Raw genomic sequence first — 16,187 nt, 5'->3', positions numbered from 1 at the left:
CAGTTCTATATACAGAAGGTATCAGAAAACAGACTTTAAACTCACAAGATTATACATGTATTTTCACATTCTGAAAAATAACATTTTCAGAAATCCACAGAAAATTTTTTTAATGTAAAAATTAGATTTAAATAGTATATTTTCAATGACTAATTACAGAAATCAGATGGGTAAACTGCAAAGTAGGACTAAACTTTTGGACTATTGAATCAACACCCAGTTTTCTGTGTGTGGTTTTTAAAATAGTTAAGGCAAGAAGTGTCAGATGCTTTAGAATTAAATAACGGATCACTGATTTTAAAGACTTGATGTACAGCAGTTTTTTTAAAAAAAAAAAAAGCTAAAAGTTGGTTGGAACAGAGTGAACTAATGCAAAAGAGATAAAGACCCAAACATTCTCAGGACCAAATTAAACTAAAAGTTCATTAGTTATATACCCAAGGGATAATAAAACAGCATGTGTCAAAAGTCCATGTTTAAGAGCATGAAACCAGCAGTCTGTTTTGAGGCCATTGCTTTTCCACGGGTAGAAGAAAGAACCAATTATTAAACCATTTGTAAGTTGCACTTCGCTGTGCTGATTGGTAGGGAAAGACCGAGCCCTCACGTAGTTAGGCTGGGGTGAAATGACCATTCTGCTTCAGTCTAAAAAGTTGACTCCTCTGAATTTAAGGCATTTGTTCATTCCAGTGCTACTTAAGATTGAGCTTTATGTCTTTGCAGAAGAAATTAAATTTCTAGAAATACAACTTAAAAGACTTTTAGTAACCTCATTTATAAATGGCATATAGTTGCATTTTCCTAATTTCACTACAAAGAACATAAACGGGAAAACAGCCTAAGTGATTTGGTTCAACCATCTCACAAGTCAGTGACGTGCTAAAAGCAGGTTTTTTTTTTGTTTTGTTTTTTGCCATTTAATAAACACTGCCTGGGAACACATTTAAGAGTTTGTTACCTTCAGCTGCTCTGGTTTACGGGCAAGCTGAGGTTGACTCTACGTCTGTTGGATAACTTGGTCTAACGTGAACCACCATGAAAAAGAACCACCAGAAGGAAAGGAACACCTGTGGCCGGTGGTGCGCAGCGAGTGGCACGAGCGTGCACGGTGTGCTTTGGCGTGCGTTTATACACAGAAACAGGACCAAACGTGCCAGGACTCTCAAGTTACAAATTCAGGAGCTTAGTCAAATACTGCACATAAAAGTAAATCTCTGGGTTAAAAAAACAACACAGGGCAGAATCTTCATAACCTACCACGGTTACTCACCTTCCCTTAGCTGATGGCTGGTACAAACAAGGTGGTTGTGGGGTAACTACTTAAAATCCACAGTTTGAGTCCTGAAGCTGACAGCAGGGATTAAGGCTGGCCGCTGGAACAAAAACGCAGTGGAAGCATTTTTGTGCTCTATGCTTTATACTTTGTTATGGTTATTACTAGAGTTTCTACCTGTACCGTGAAATGGGATTTCTCTTTAGCCAAAAGCTAGCAAACCTGGCTCAGAAGGAAAATTTGAAAGTGCAACAGCTCAAAAACGGGAAGGGAGAGGGTGGTTCAGGGAAATTAATTTATTGAATGCCCCTTTATAATATACATGGATAGAAATTTAATATTAGCATATTCTAAAATTTGGCTCAATTTAGGAGAATCCATTGATGTGACTATGAGCTTATGTTTCGAGCTTAATCATGCCTTAATCAGTCCTTCAGACAACAGCTACAATTCAGAGCTTTAAAACTGACCATGTTCAATCACCGGTTAGGCTTTCTGTGATGTGATTCAGCTATTTCTGTTTTTAGTATTTCCAAGGTGTTGGGCATACAAAATCGAGCTCAGGCCAAACAGATTTCCAGAACCTGAAGGGGTCTATTACGCTACAAAGATAATTAACACATTAAAATAAAAATTCATAGGACCAGTAGAGCATTTTAAACTTTTTCACACTTAGAAAAATATATTTTTAAATAGCAATCTACATAATCTCCAATCTTCAGGAAACTACAGACAGGCTAAACAGCAAATTCCTGAACGGCAAGTACTGATCTTTGGCAGCATTGAAGTGAATAGGGATAAAGATCTAAGAGTTCAGCCCTAATCCACCAAAAAGGAATTTTAATAGACAAGTGTTACAGGTGGACCTGTATTCATTCCTTCTGGAAGTCAGCCTATGGGGTGGCATACAGCTAATTAGTAAATTTTTTAAATAGAAACAAAAGCTATAAAAACTTCCAAGAGCTACTAAATTGTTTAACTTTGTAAATGTGACCTTGAACATTTCAGTGTACATGTGAAACAGGTGTTTCTACTAGACTACATCTTTAAATATTCAGTATGCTGTCCCGGTTAACTACTACTGCTCTCTAAACCTTTAACCCGTACACCACTGGAAAGGACTGTTCAGCATACTACTTTCTCATTGATGAAGCTATAATCATGTTCTAGTTTTTCAGCTAGAGAGAGGACTTGTGAACATTAAAGGATCGACAGCTCAACCATGAAAATGGAGTGCTCCTATACTACTAACTTTGGATTTGTTCCTGAATTTAAAACTGTCAGGAGAAAAGTGTCCTTTATAAAAAGAGGTTTATTGATGCTTAAGTAGCATTATCTTCTCCGGTAAAGCTTGTGTGTGTTTCCTTAGGGAAAATAATTGTTCACCTTTTAAAAGCTGTGATCCTTTAGGGTGATGGTGTGTTTTCTTTCCTTATGTAAACACGAGGAAAAAAATAAGTCATTAAATAATGAACCTTAAAAATAAACTAGAAATTCTAAAGAAGAAAAACTGTTTACTTAAAAAGATGAAAACTACGCAAGTTGGGTTTTTAAGGTCTTGCTTTGTTGTTGTTTTTTGAGAAGCGAGGTCCTGTCAACCTCCCCAGCAGGTCTGCCAAGTCTGCACCCTCCCCCCAAACGGGGCTGGCTTTCACCAAGTGTTTTTTCCATCCTTCCTTGAAATGCAACCGTCTGGCAGTGTGTGGATTATGGACAGTTCTCCCAGTGCATACAGGAAGTATCTTGAACTTATCTGTCTTCTACTTCGACGACTCTGGGCATTTATCCCTGTTACAATCCTAAGTTAGCACCACTTGCCCATGCAGGGTTTGGTTCTGTTTGCCTTTTTTTTTTTTTCCCTCGTCTGTAATTCTGGTCTCTCAAGGCTGTTTATACAGTCTTCTCAGCATCCGTATCTTTTAGTGAGGCATATGTACACATTTCCAGACAAATAAACTGCAATAAAAAAAATGCAGTGAGTTCATTATATTTCTAGATTTTGTTTTTTAATGAGCTTTCAAATCATGACATGGATAAAAATTCTCATTAATTCATTTTATTTTGTATTTTCATAGTACGTGACTCCACAGAACCAGCTACCCAGTTAGTTATATAGTGATATTAGATCTCTTCATAAAACTAAAGATAGTCCGTTCTTCTCTGGCTAGGAAAGTTACCAACCTGCAGTCATCACCTCCTGCGCTAACGACATGCCGATCACCACTGGTAAATCGAATATTGGTCACGTGAGGTGAATGACCCAAGAACCTTTTGTGCTTTGCCTGAAAAAACAACGAAAAAGAAAGCTTAGGATGTGTGAGGCACGTGAAAATCAAAGGTTCCTGTCCGGAACCCCGTCTCCATCACAGGGGCTGCGGAGAGAGTAGGCACTTCAGACCACACGCAGCGTTATTAGATGCTTTTTTACAAGCACCTGGGTGGCTCAGTCAGTTAAGCGTCCAGCTCGTGATTACGACTCAGGCCATGATCTCACAGTTCATGAGACTGAGCACCCTATCGGGCTCTGTCCTGACAGTGTGGAGCCTGCTTGGGGTTCTCAATCTCTCCCTCTCTCTCTCTGCCCCTCCCCTGCTGGAGTACTTTCTCAAAATAAATAAACATTGTTTTTTCATAGTACTGGATCTGCACCTTAACAGACCAGGCGTTTTTGTTTTTTTTTTTTGTTTTTTTTATTTTATTTTATTTTTATTTTTGGGACAGAGAGAGACAGAGCATGAACGGGGCAGGGGCAGAGAGAGAGGGAGACACAGAATCGGAAACAGGCTCCAGGCTCTGAGCCATCAGCCCAGAGCCCGACGCGGGGCTCGAACTCAGACCGCGAGATCGTGACCTGGCTGAAGTCGGACGCTTAACCGACTGCGCCACCCAGGCGCCCCCAGACCAGGCGTTTTGAGCAGTCAGATGTCTCCAGGCACTCTGAAAATTTTCCTTTGAGGAAGAGAATTTGAAACTTGGAAATCGATTAAAGGTTTAATAAAAGTCTAATAATCACAGCTCTATTAGGATAGTTTGCAAAGATGGTGTTACTTAGGGGGCACGGGGAGATAATTTCTAAAAGCTTTTATTTTTTGTTTTGAAAAAAATCTTAGGGACGAAAATTAAGTGTTTCTAAACCAGGAGACTAACATGTTTAAGCTATTAAATTATGGAAGAAGTACTAATGATCAGATGTCTAAACTAGAAAACTACATCCAAAAAGAAACCAAACACAAACTTACAAATTTTTCAGGACATGGGAAGTCAAATAACTTAACCATCCCAAAGTCATCTCCTGTTACAAGGCTGATTCCTGAATGAGATACGCAGGCACAGTTGACATTGGCTTTCTCAGCATGTCTGGACCAGATTCCCAGAACTTCATCTCCTAGAATACTAGAGGGAAGGAATAAAGAAAATGTACGATAGCAAACACAGATGTACTACACTGAAAAAGGTTTTTGGTAATTAATTTCTACTTAATTATGTTCTTTAAAATTAATAAAGATGCTTATGCTACAGGAATTTGATGGATTAAAAAGATGGATACTCATGGTTATCTGTTACACAGCAAATTTGTAGGATTTCATTTCTAACCGCCACAAGATTGCATTCGTTTAGGTAGAGAAATGATAGGATTGCTTAACAGTACCCGGTATGTGTTTTTATTGCTGGGTACTAAACCTAGTATGTTAAGGAAAATATCAGGGTATCTTCAAAGGCTTTTAACCTTGATAAAGCACGAGAATATGTCCAGTCACAAGGAGTCCCAGCATGAGCATATCATTCTTCTCTTAGGAAGAACTCAGGAAACAGTAACAAACTTAGAACTTGAGCACTGTTTCCTAGTGGAATGGCTCTAACTGTTCAGAAGCAGGATTTTCCAGTTTACCTAGTCCATGTGGCCCAAGTAATTCTGTCCATGGTGGCCTGATCCAGAACAGGTTTTCCTGAAGGCACTTCATAGACATGTCGTTTATAGCAACCAGTGGAGACCTTTCAGCGTATTAAAATGGGACAAGAATTCCATTAATACGAGAGACACATCAGAAGGCTAGAGTATACTAGCAAAGCGTGCTATTTCATTTACATTTCTAACATTAAGAACATTAAAGATGACTACAAAAATCTGTCAGAAGAAGACGGAGAAAAGATCTGAGAAGAACAGGATATTAAAGAATGCAGAAACAGTGAAGAGTAAACAAAGGCAAGAGTTCAGAAGCTCTGGAACTCGGGAGTTTTTTTCAGGAAGCTCTCGCCCAACGTGGGGCTCGAATTCACGGCCCTGAGATCAAGAATCCCATGCTCTGCTGACTGAGCCAGCCAGGTGCCCCTCTGAAACTCAGGAGTTTTAAATGCATCCACTTAACAATGTAAAAACAGCTACTGTGAACTGGATGTAGGACACAGGTACTGTACCTGGAGATATCTGCTATCTGCAGAGAAGTCCATTTGAATGACAAAGCTGGGAATGTCTCTGCAGTAACTGATTCTGCTAAGGGTGGGGCCCAATGTTAGGTCATAAAAATCCACCGAGTTCTCACTAGAACCCACTGCCAGAAACCGGGAATCCGGACTAAATCTGGAGGTGTAATAAAATATGTGAAAGATACATCAGCACACATGAAATCATAAATATTTAAGACCAGTAACTTCCATTCTACCTCAAAAACAAGTATGTGTGTGATCTGGCCTCAAGCAGATTTACCTGGTGGACACAACTGATTGTGTGTATGGAGATTCTATTTGTGTTACATGGAACAGAATTTACATGTTATTTCAAGTGCCAATTCCCTCAAAAGTGTAGGTTTTGAAAAAGCCACTAACAATTACATAACTCCTAAGTTACATAGTTCCCCAAATTCACCAAGATAGGTTTCTTTCATCTGGAATCATGGTATCTTAACAGCAAAGGACACAGACCTGCTTAAGTCCCCTCAGGTTATCTGGTGAAGGGACACTATTTGAAGCTTGGAAGAAGTTACTTGAAGACACGAGTATATGCCTAGTGATCATGGGAAGTGATCTGGGACAACGCAGGTTCTTGAGGGGAATGGGGGACCTACAAGAAGTTTATATACTGAAGTCCTGAGGATGGTTTCATTTGTAAAAGGGTTTTTCGGTGAAGGGTGCAAGCAGATTCAGGAATCCATCTTGATGGATTGGCACTTGGCAAATAGTAGCCACTGTCCAGATAAGCTTAAGCACTGGAATATAAAGGTTCAAGAAAAGTTTAAAGTTTAATTAATTCAGATTCTGGGGCATAGATGTTTGATGGGTGTTAATTAAACGAGTGACTATATATGCAGTTGAGAGTTGGGGTTGCAGCTTTAGTTTCCGGGCTGACGTCTACAGGACAGATGGCTCTCTTCGGTGCAGCAGAAGATCATTCTTGGCAGGATGAACTTGCTGGACCTGTCCAGTGTGACGCTTCATCGTCAAGCGTTCCCTGAGTACATGCTCTTATAAGGCACCGTGGTTGATGCCACTAGATTAATAATTCGGCAAGAAGTAAGTACACAAAAGCCATATTTCAGCGTACAAGTGATGATGTGATAAAATGCTATAGGCACTAATGAGGACCTGTTTTCAAATGCAACCCGGGTCATTTAAGAATACATATACTAGAAATTCTATTCCATTTGTTGACTAACCTGATATCATGGATTGAACATCGTCTATCTCTCTTCTTTCCCCATATTTTTAGGGAGCTCACCAGTAAAATAATAAATTCTCCATTTTTCATTCCGATAGCCACCATGTCCCCTTCAGGGCTATAACACACCGTCCGAGCAGCATGTCCCAAGTTCACTTTGTTTAACATCTTCTGCATAAGAACCAAAAGAGCCACAGAAAACTACATTAAGTACTTACAAAGTAAACCAGTTCCTTTTCAACATAATTCTCAAATAGTTCTTCTCAAATAGTGCTAGCAATTTGGGACTTACACTCTCCTTAGAAATTGTAACTTAAAAGAAAAAAAGCCAAAAACTGTTTGTACCTACTTTATCAGCAATATCCCAGAGTCTCACTGTCCCATCTTCTGCGGCAGAAAGGAAAAAATCCCTGGAGGGATGTGTCACTAGTCCCCATATGGGCCCATCCACATGACCATTAACTAAAATATTGCAGGCTGCATTTTTCTCTCCAACTTCGATGATCTCCGCACTCCTTGTCCCAACTAGGATCTTGCCCTGAAACACAAGGGGATTGATATATTTATCGTAATTACAGCAATGTCTTTTAATAACTTAAGGACCCTACTGACCTTTCAGAGAACTTTTTGCTTTGAACTAACATAGTAGCAAGCCCATCATTAGCTCATGAGGTTTTTCTTTGACTAGAGGCACATCTGCAAGAGCCCCGAGTCTGCCAAAGAATAGAACTATTCTCTAAGACAGAGCCCTGACTTTGACTATATTTTAATCTGATGATCTCCAAAGAGGTGCAAGTGCGCTGAGATACAGGAAGAAAGTATTACATTTTATTTTTTTTTTTAATTTTTTTTTAAACGTTTTACTTATTTTTGAGACAGAGACAGAGCATGAGCAGGGGAGGGGCAGAGAGAGAGGGAGACACAGAATCGGAAGCAGGCTCCAGGCTCTGAGCCATCAGCCCAGAGCCCGACGCGGGGCTCGAACTCACGGACCGCGAGATCGTGACCTGAGCTGAAGTCGGACGCTCAACCGATTGAACCACCCAGGCGCCCCGAAAGTATTACATTTTAGTTAGAAAGTATAAATAGCAGTGTCTGGGTGGCTCGGTCAGTTGAGCGTCTGACTTCGACTCAGGTCATGATCTCCTTGCTCGTGAGTCTGAGACCCGTGTCAGGCTCTCTGCTGACAACTGGAGCCTGCTTCAATTCTGTGTCTCCCTCTCTCTCTGCCCCTCCCCTGTTCATGTCTCACTCGCTCTCCAAACTAAACTTCAAAAAACAAAAAAGAAGTATAAATAAAAGCCTAATTAATACATGGACTGAAGATAATACATGTATATAATTTATAAATACACTTATTGCCAGTGCATGCATGGTCCAAATTTTTTATAGGAATGAATGTTTTTTAAAAGGGTGGCTGGGTAGAGCATACGACTCTTGATGTTGGGGGTTTTGAGTTTGAGCCCCATGCTTGGGGGGGGGGGTTGAGTACTTACAAAATTAAGGTGCCTGGGGGGCTCAGTTGAGTGTCTGCCTTTGGCTCAGGTCATGATATATTTCATGAGTTCAAGCTTCACCTCGGACTCTGTGCTGTCAGTGTGGAGCCCACTTTGGATCCTCTGTCTCCCTCTCTCTCTGCCCTCCCCATGCTTGCCTCTCTCTCTCTCTCTCTCTCTCTCTCTCAAAAATAATGAGCATTGGGGCACCTAGGTGGCTCAGTCGGTTAAGTATCAGACTTCGGCTCGGGTCATGATCTCACAGTTCATGGGTTCGGGCCCCACGCTGGGCTCTGTGCTGACAGCTCAAGGCCTGGAGCCTGCTTCGGATTCTGTCTCCCTCTCTGCCTCTCCCATGCTCGTGCTCTGTCTCTCTCCCACTCAAAAATAAACATGAAAAAAATGTTTTAATTAAAAAAAGAAATATACATTTAAAAATAAAATTTAACAAAATTTTGCTCTAATCAAAATTGATTCAACTGGCAAGAAGTTTCACTGCTGCCCACCACGGTTGAATTAGTAGATTCAAGAAAACATGGAGGTTTAAATACTGTGTTGAGACCGGGGAGTAGCTTCTCATCTTAAGCGTGGCCCGGAGGCAGACAGCACACGGGCGCCGCCCGCCCGCGGGGCTGCGGGGGCTGCGGGGGCAGCCGGGAAAAGGCAGAGCATAGTCAGCAAGCAGACTCCTCTGCAAGTGTCACTCGTCAAGTTGCAGAGGGCGAGGGAACTGCAAGAATAACCGTTCTCTACTTTTGGCTGCACCGGAACGGCTCTCGGAACATCTTACTTTGCCCCTGCACACGGAGCGGACACAGTCCGTGGCTTGTCCCGTGTCCAGCCTGAAGGCTCGGCACCGCCTCAGTTCCTGATCCCACAGCTTGACCGCTCCTCCTTCTCTTGACCTAAGAGCAACCCAAGCCAAATAAGCATTTTTATGAGCTATTACAAATCACTTTTATTACAAACAAATACTAAATTATACAAGCAGAACAGTAAAAAAAAAAAAAAGGGGGGGGGGGAGCCCGATATTCACTTTTTGTAGTCTCTAAACTTTCTGTGGCAACTTTAAGATACACTGTATTTGAGCCATTCAGTTGAAGCAAATTTTACCTGATGAAAATTCATTTTTCTGACATGAGTGTAATCTTCCTTAGTTCTCCACAGCCCCCGCCCCCATATAATGTATCCTCTTGATTAAGGAAATGTGCAGAATGATGTTTAATGTTAAAATGACAATGGAAACGTAAGGCTAGATAACAGGATTAGAGGTGCTAAGCTATAGAAGAGATCTTTAATGGCCAAAAGGGGTGCGCTTTCCTTCGTATCATTGTTAAAATACCCACTGAAACCATCCAGCAGGCTACTAATGGGCAGAGGTGTGCTGAACAGAAGGCGTGTGGGAAACACCAGCGTCAGGGTAAGACAGAAAAGAGAAAACATAGCCCATTTATGGTTTTTCTCTTGGGAGAACTGAAAAATGTATTCCTTTATTTTCTGTTAGATGAATTGCTTGTCTTAGGAGAAAAGCACACCCAGGACCACAATACGGGGTTCGTTTTTGTGAAACACAAAAGCCGCTGCACTGGTGTTTGATTAGGTGGGTTCCCTCATCCTGGATGGACATGTGCGTGCTTCCTGGCCCCGCAAACACTACATTTTAACAAGAATAGGAGTATGTTGGCAGAAAATCCATTAGTATCTGGCTTCTTCTGGGAGGTTTTCAAATCACTCAGAAAAACGTCTTTCGTTAGACTTAAATTTTGAAGGCTGTTTTACACAATTTTATGTAACAAGTATTTTATGTAACGAGATTGCCTCAAGCAAAAGCAAACAAGGCAGTTTGTTTCTAGTGTCCTCACACCTTTCTGAGGCCGCCAGCTGTATGCACCTTACCCCTCAGTGTCTGTTTGGGCCAAAAAGGAGAGAGCAGGCAGTCAAGATACATCCTGGGTTTGAGGGCAAAGATTCTCCCATGGGTCACTTCTTCCCCAGCAAATACTTATCCAGGCATACAGACATGAGGGAAATCAGTTCTCTGCCTACACGATAACCACCTAAACCATACCTCAGAGAAATAAGCTATCGCCCCAACTGTTGGGGTTAAGGTGTCTTTACACTGTGAAATAAATCAGAAGTGACTTAAGACAAGAAATTAAGAGTCAACAGGAAGGCACATAAAAGGCAATAAAGGCAAAGCACATGAGGAAGAAGGTCAGAGAGGATGATCCGTGTAGTCTAGAAATAACTAGAATAATTCACTGCAAACTGCAGGCAGCCCCCAGTGCATGAACGTGTGGTAAGGCTGTGGGAACAGGACTCACGGCCTTTCCTTGCCTCCGGTCACAATAAGTCCGTCTCGCAGTGTGGTGAACATGGCAAACACAGGCCCGTTGTGAGCTCTGGCCACGGTCCTACACAATATGTGATCTTTCCACACACAGACATCTCCACTGATGGTACCTGTAAACGTCAAGTTATTCTGAAAAGGAGCGGGGAAGGGGGAGACAAACTCATCAAAAGTTCAAATAGAGTTGAAACAGATGCAATTCTCTACCATAAGTGTGGCCTACCTCACCTTCTCAGATACAAAGAACATGATACAGTGGGAGAAACCATGGACCCGGCAGCCGGGTTCAGGTCTGAACTTGAGGTTTAGTTTTGTCAGGGCCTTTTAGTCTATTCTGTTGCTTATTTGCTGGAATAACCTTCGGTGAGGTTTTTTAATCTCTAGGATGATCAGCTTTTTCATGTGTAAAACGAGGGAGTTCAGGCACCAAGTTTCCCTCCAATGCAAAATTTTAGAATTCTGGTTTACGTCGTCCCTTTAGGCTGCTTCCCTCCAGCTGCCTGAGAAATAACTTGAGGTCATCAGTAACTGAGAGTGAAAAAAAAGAGTAGGAACAGGAAGTGAAAATAACATTTCACTAGTTTTGATAAAGTATTTTGCCACAGAAAGTAAAACTACGTACACAACTTATAGCAATGTTGTACGAGTTTTTTAAATTTCACTAATTCATGAGGTTATATATGAAATTAACATTTGCCATGATTTCTTAAAATCAAAACGGCAAAAATCAGTGCATTTCTGCAATACAACATAAGATAAATTTGATAAGGTGCCCAAAGTAATAGTGCTTTAGATCACTTTGAGAATGCAATCCTGATAGAGTTCATTTATGTGGAAACTGGAGAAATTACATTCTGCATCATGTGCTATTTTCATCCATTTTAGTTTCACTTTCAGAGCAACTGGTCCAAGATCTTTCAACAAAAACGATATGGAAAGAACTAATAGGAAAGTAAGATTTTGAATTACAACAAAACATTTTCTTTAATCTTTCTGACAACAACATAGTTTCTATGTTTAATTTCCCTACAATTTTTTTAAAGTAATCTCACAACCTAGAGATCGAGAGTCGCATGCTCTAGGCGCCCCTGCCTACAGCAATTTAATGTTACTTTGAATATGCAGTCATGCATATTCTCTGTACCTATTTGGATAACAATAATTATACTTGTCATCTAGGAGCATCATTAATTCATGCCTTATCTTCAATCAGAATGTAAATGCTCTAGGCATAGAAACCAAGATTTTACTTCCCTTGCTTTTTTTTTTTTTTTTTTTTTTTGTAACCCTAGGCATGGAGGGTGTTCAAACAGGCCTAAACTGAACATCAGTCCATCTTGCTATGTAACAAAACATTCTGATTTCACTGCTGCTTTAACCGGAAGTCAATCAGGACTAATATTTTAGTCTTCAAGTTTATTTTCTATTGGGAATAGGCAACTGGGTACATAAGGAATTTTATACATGAAACAAGTTAAGTCAACACAGGCAAATTAAATGCCAGAAGCATTTGAATGTGTGGGTTTTTCTTCTGGAAAGGAACTACCCTACCCATCTTATATTATGAATCCCCAAAAATGTTTAACGGAAGTTTGACATGGTATGACCAACATTTTCAATGATCTTTTTGTTAAAATCATGTGCTTAAAGGTTCTAAAAGTATAATTTTCTTTGTGCGTTACATTCCCAGCCCCATAAACACTTTAGTACAGAGATCCACCAAGGTTTTTGATGTACCAAAGGATTTAAAAAGTGTGGCCAGGGCTCAGGGTATTAGAGATGTGGATTGTAAACCACAAGCCCAATGGGATGTGGGGGCGGGGACGGCTCTGGAACACTCTGTGAAGACTGGGAATCTTGCTCTCCTTCCTACTCTGAAAGAGCTGCACTGGCCCAGAGCACTTCCAACTATGTGATAAGCAGCGAGTTAAGCTGATAGAGAGCAAAAGAAATCCTAAACTCAGGTACCACCTTAAACACTAGAAAAATTACATTTCTTGATTCATCTTTCTTCATTCTGACAAATTTTTAGGATTATGAGGAACTACTAGAAGGATAGAAATTTTAGGGGACTTAGGGTGACAATTAGAAAATTAACGAAGGCTTTTGAGAATGGCTGGCAGTGGCCCAAGGACTGAAATGTTTCATTATAATCCTTCTCCCTCATTAATTTTCTTTCCTACTCCCTGATTTCTGAAAGTATCAGATTTTGAAAGGTGGAATACATGCAGGACTGGGACATATGGAATGGTTAGTGGGTCACGGTGCCACAAGACAACATGAATGTGGCTTATGTGTCTGAAGCAAGAAAATTCAAAGCAGTCCAACTGCCGTGATTCAGAGTTCCACAAGCACACGTGGTTTAAGAGACATACTGCACCAAACGCCACAGCAAGCATGGTCTGCATCCGGGCATCCTCCAGGGTGCTCACGAGCCCTTTTTTGCTAAGAAGAGCCCTTCCCGCCAGTGTCCAGAACTTCACATGTTTGACTCCCACAGAGACAAACTGGGAATCTGAATCTGGTCGGAATTCTGCCACAAAAATGCGTCGGTTGTGACCGGCTCTGCTGGCGATTTTGGCACCTGATAAAAAGAGACAACAAAGTTACCTGAGTTAGCAGAGGAACTAAGATAGTTTTTGCCAGATCGAACAGCTACTCAAAATATATCGTTCAAAAAACAAATACTTGTGCGTGTCCTCTGCATCGCTACCTAGCCGCCAGGTGACAGACGATTACTGGCGGAGAAGGTCCTTTTTACATACTTTCTCAAGTGACATGTGTATTAATGGGAGCTTTATCATCATTGAAGGGCCATTCTAGATTTTAGAAATCACATCTTACTTTCTCCTATGTAGCTCTGTGAACTTCACTTTTTGTAGCAGCCACGTAACTGGAAAGTTTTATCTAAAGTATGGTAAGCAATATTATCCTGTTCATCTTTCATTATCACTTGGGATTTCATTTCCGTTCTTAACACCCTCCATGACCAAGCAAATAAGAATTAACAAGGAGACTTACATATGGTTTCTTACTGAAAGAGCAGTGGATTATGTATAGTATTAGTAACTTGCATATGTTTCTATTTCGTGAGCTTCTTTCACTGAGTTTTTAAAGTGCAACATACAGTGAGTGATACCAGCTGTGTACTGTGTGTGTGGCAGGGCTGAAATGAAGAATGATTTCAATCACTAAGTTAAAGCAAATACGAAACAGAGTTCATATCACCCTGGTATTCTTAGTTTTAAAAATCACCAAGAAAAAAGAACCCTACCTTCCTGCCATCTCCAAATGGTAATCGTATGTTCTGGGTCCAGCCCCACAGACAGCAAGAGTTTGCCGGTAGCACTGAAGCTGACTGAACACACTCCCTTCGAATGGTAGCATCTCAGTATAGATAAAGTCTGCTTGTTCATTGCATCCCAGATGTGGATAGAAGGAGCCGTAGCTAAATAATGATAAAATCCAAAAGTTGTAATATACCTGTTACAGATGTTTCCATTTCTACGGCTGACGCATACTTTCTGAAACACGGAAAAGTATGTACCAAAGAATGACTGTGTACTTAATAAAAAATAGCTCAAAACCAAGACTAAATGAAAAAAGAAACAGATTCACAAATACAGAGAACTGATGGTGGCCAGAGGGGAGGGCGGAGGGGGATGGACAAAATGGGTGAAAGGCAGCGGGAGATACAGACTTCCAGTTATGAATAAGTCATGGGATAAAAGGCACAGCATAGGGAATACAGTCAATGGGACTGGAATGACATCGCATGGGGATGAATGGTAGCGACACCCACGGTGAGCACAGCAGAACATGGAAACTTGTCCAATCACGATGTTGTACACCTGGAACTCATGTAACATCGTGTGTCAACTGTACCTCGATTTAAAAAAATAATAAAAGAAAGAAAGAAAAGGAAAGAGGAAGGAAAGGCAAAAATACAGAATACTTCTTCAGGCTACAGTTCACACTGCATTTTTGAGAAAATAACATTTATACAAGAAAATTAGGCAATCACAAACTTTAAATTATTCAGAAATACACGTCTTAGATACTTGTTAAATCTTTATATAATTATGTGGAGAAATGTACAAATATTACACAATAATTAAATATCAGAGTATATTCAGTTATCTGCTATCTGAACATTAGTTCTGAACATTAGTTACTGTTACTCAGTATCTCATCTGAAGGGGAGATGAAAAGCAAACACAAACTGAGAAAGGCAACAGGTAGGAAGGACACCATGTGAATAGATCTCAAAAGAAATCTTCAACCATATAGACAGATATCTGGTAAAAAGCCAAGTTCGCATCACTTTATAAAACAGTGTTTTTTTATTTTTTAATTTTTTAAATTTATTTTTGAGAGACAGAAAGAGAGCACAAGTGGAGGAGGGGCAGAGAGAGAGAGAGAGGTACAGAGGATCCAAAGCAGGCTCCAGGCTCTGCCCTGACAGCACAGAGCCCGACCCGGGGCTCGGACTCACAAACTGTGAAATCATGACCTGAGCTAAAGTTGGACGCTTAACCGACTGAGCCACCCAGGTGCCAATTTTTGTTTTTTAAACACGATTTCAGGGAAGAAATAAAACTGTTTTTTTTTTTTTTAAGGTTTATTTATTTTTGAGAGAGAGAGTACACACATGGAGGAGGGGCACAGAGAGAGGGAGACAGGGGATCTAAAGCAGGCTCTGCACTGACAGCAGAGAGCCCAATGCGGGGCTTGAACCCAAGAACTGTAAGATCATGATCCAATTGAAGCTAGATGCTTGTTTACAAAACTGAGCCACCAGGTGCCCCCAAACTGCTAATCTGTTTTATTTATTTAGATTTTTTTTAAAAAGTAAAAAAAAAAAAATTTAGTAGGGTCTACACCCAACGTGGGGCTTAAACTCATGACTCAAAGATCAAGAGTCGCATACTCTTCTGACTGAGCCAACTAGGTGTCCCCAAATTGCTAATCTTTATAAAAAAATTGTATTTGTTGTTATTCATCTTGTGTAGCCCATTTCTGCTGCTTAAAAAATTTTCCCAGTTCTCTGTATTTTCTAACTTAAAAATCAGGGATTTGTATTGTCCTTTCTTCATGAACTGCAGCCCATAAAAATGTATTCATTTTCAGCAGCTAATTCAGTCTTAGAACATAAGTACTTTTAGTAAAAGAATTGAAATACGAGAGTGGGTTTGTTTCAAACTATAAATCCGCTACAAATAATGCAAAAATAGAGACATTTTTATTTATTTATTTTTGAGAAAGAGAGAGCACACAGCGGAGGGACAGAAAGGGGGGGAAGAAGAGAATCTCAAGCAGACTCCACACTCAGCAAGAGCCTGGAGCAGGGCTCAATCTCATAACCATGAGATCACGACCTGAGCCAAAATCAAGAGTCAGACCCTTAACTGACTG

At 40.5% G+C, this 16,187-nt stretch overlaps 1 protein-coding gene across 2 annotated transcripts in view; it reads right to left on the bottom strand.

Annotated features, from left to right (window-relative positions):
* Window positions 1-330: 330 nt before the first annotated feature.
* Window positions 331-16,187, bottom strand: part of EML5 (EMAP like 5) — a 181,368-nt gene continuing 165,511 nt past the window's right edge. For both annotated transcript variants that reach the window (XM_049612358.1, XM_049612359.1), the window contains 11 exons: window positions 14,047-14,220; window positions 13,148-13,356; window positions 10,747-10,904; window positions 9,213-9,327; window positions 7,276-7,464; window positions 6,925-7,097; window positions 5,690-5,852; window positions 5,163-5,266; window positions 4,513-4,666; window positions 3,455-3,555; window positions 331-3,229 (listed from right to left, as the gene is read on the bottom strand). In XM_049612358.1, coding sequence (XP_049468315.1) covers window positions 3,193-3,229; window positions 3,455-3,555; window positions 4,513-4,666; window positions 5,163-5,266; window positions 5,690-5,852; window positions 6,925-7,097; window positions 7,276-7,464; window positions 9,213-9,327; window positions 10,747-10,904; window positions 13,148-13,356; window positions 14,047-14,220 — 1,577 coding nt within the window. In that variant the 3' untranslated portion in view covers window positions 331-3,192. The remainder of the gene's footprint in view (window positions 3,230-3,454; window positions 3,556-4,512; window positions 4,667-5,162; window positions 5,267-5,689; window positions 5,853-6,924; window positions 7,098-7,275; window positions 7,465-9,212; window positions 9,328-10,746; window positions 10,905-13,147; window positions 13,357-14,046; window positions 14,221-16,187) is intronic.

Source organism: Panthera uncia, assembly GCF_023721935.1.
Source record: "Panthera uncia isolate 11264 chromosome B3 unlocalized genomic scaffold, Puncia_PCG_1.0 HiC_scaffold_1, whole genome shotgun sequence".
Classification (NCBI taxonomy): domain Eukaryota; kingdom Metazoa; phylum Chordata; class Mammalia; order Carnivora; family Felidae; genus Panthera; species Panthera uncia.
Note: the sequence above shows the minus strand (reverse complement) of the source record. Positions and strands in the feature narration are given on the sequence as shown.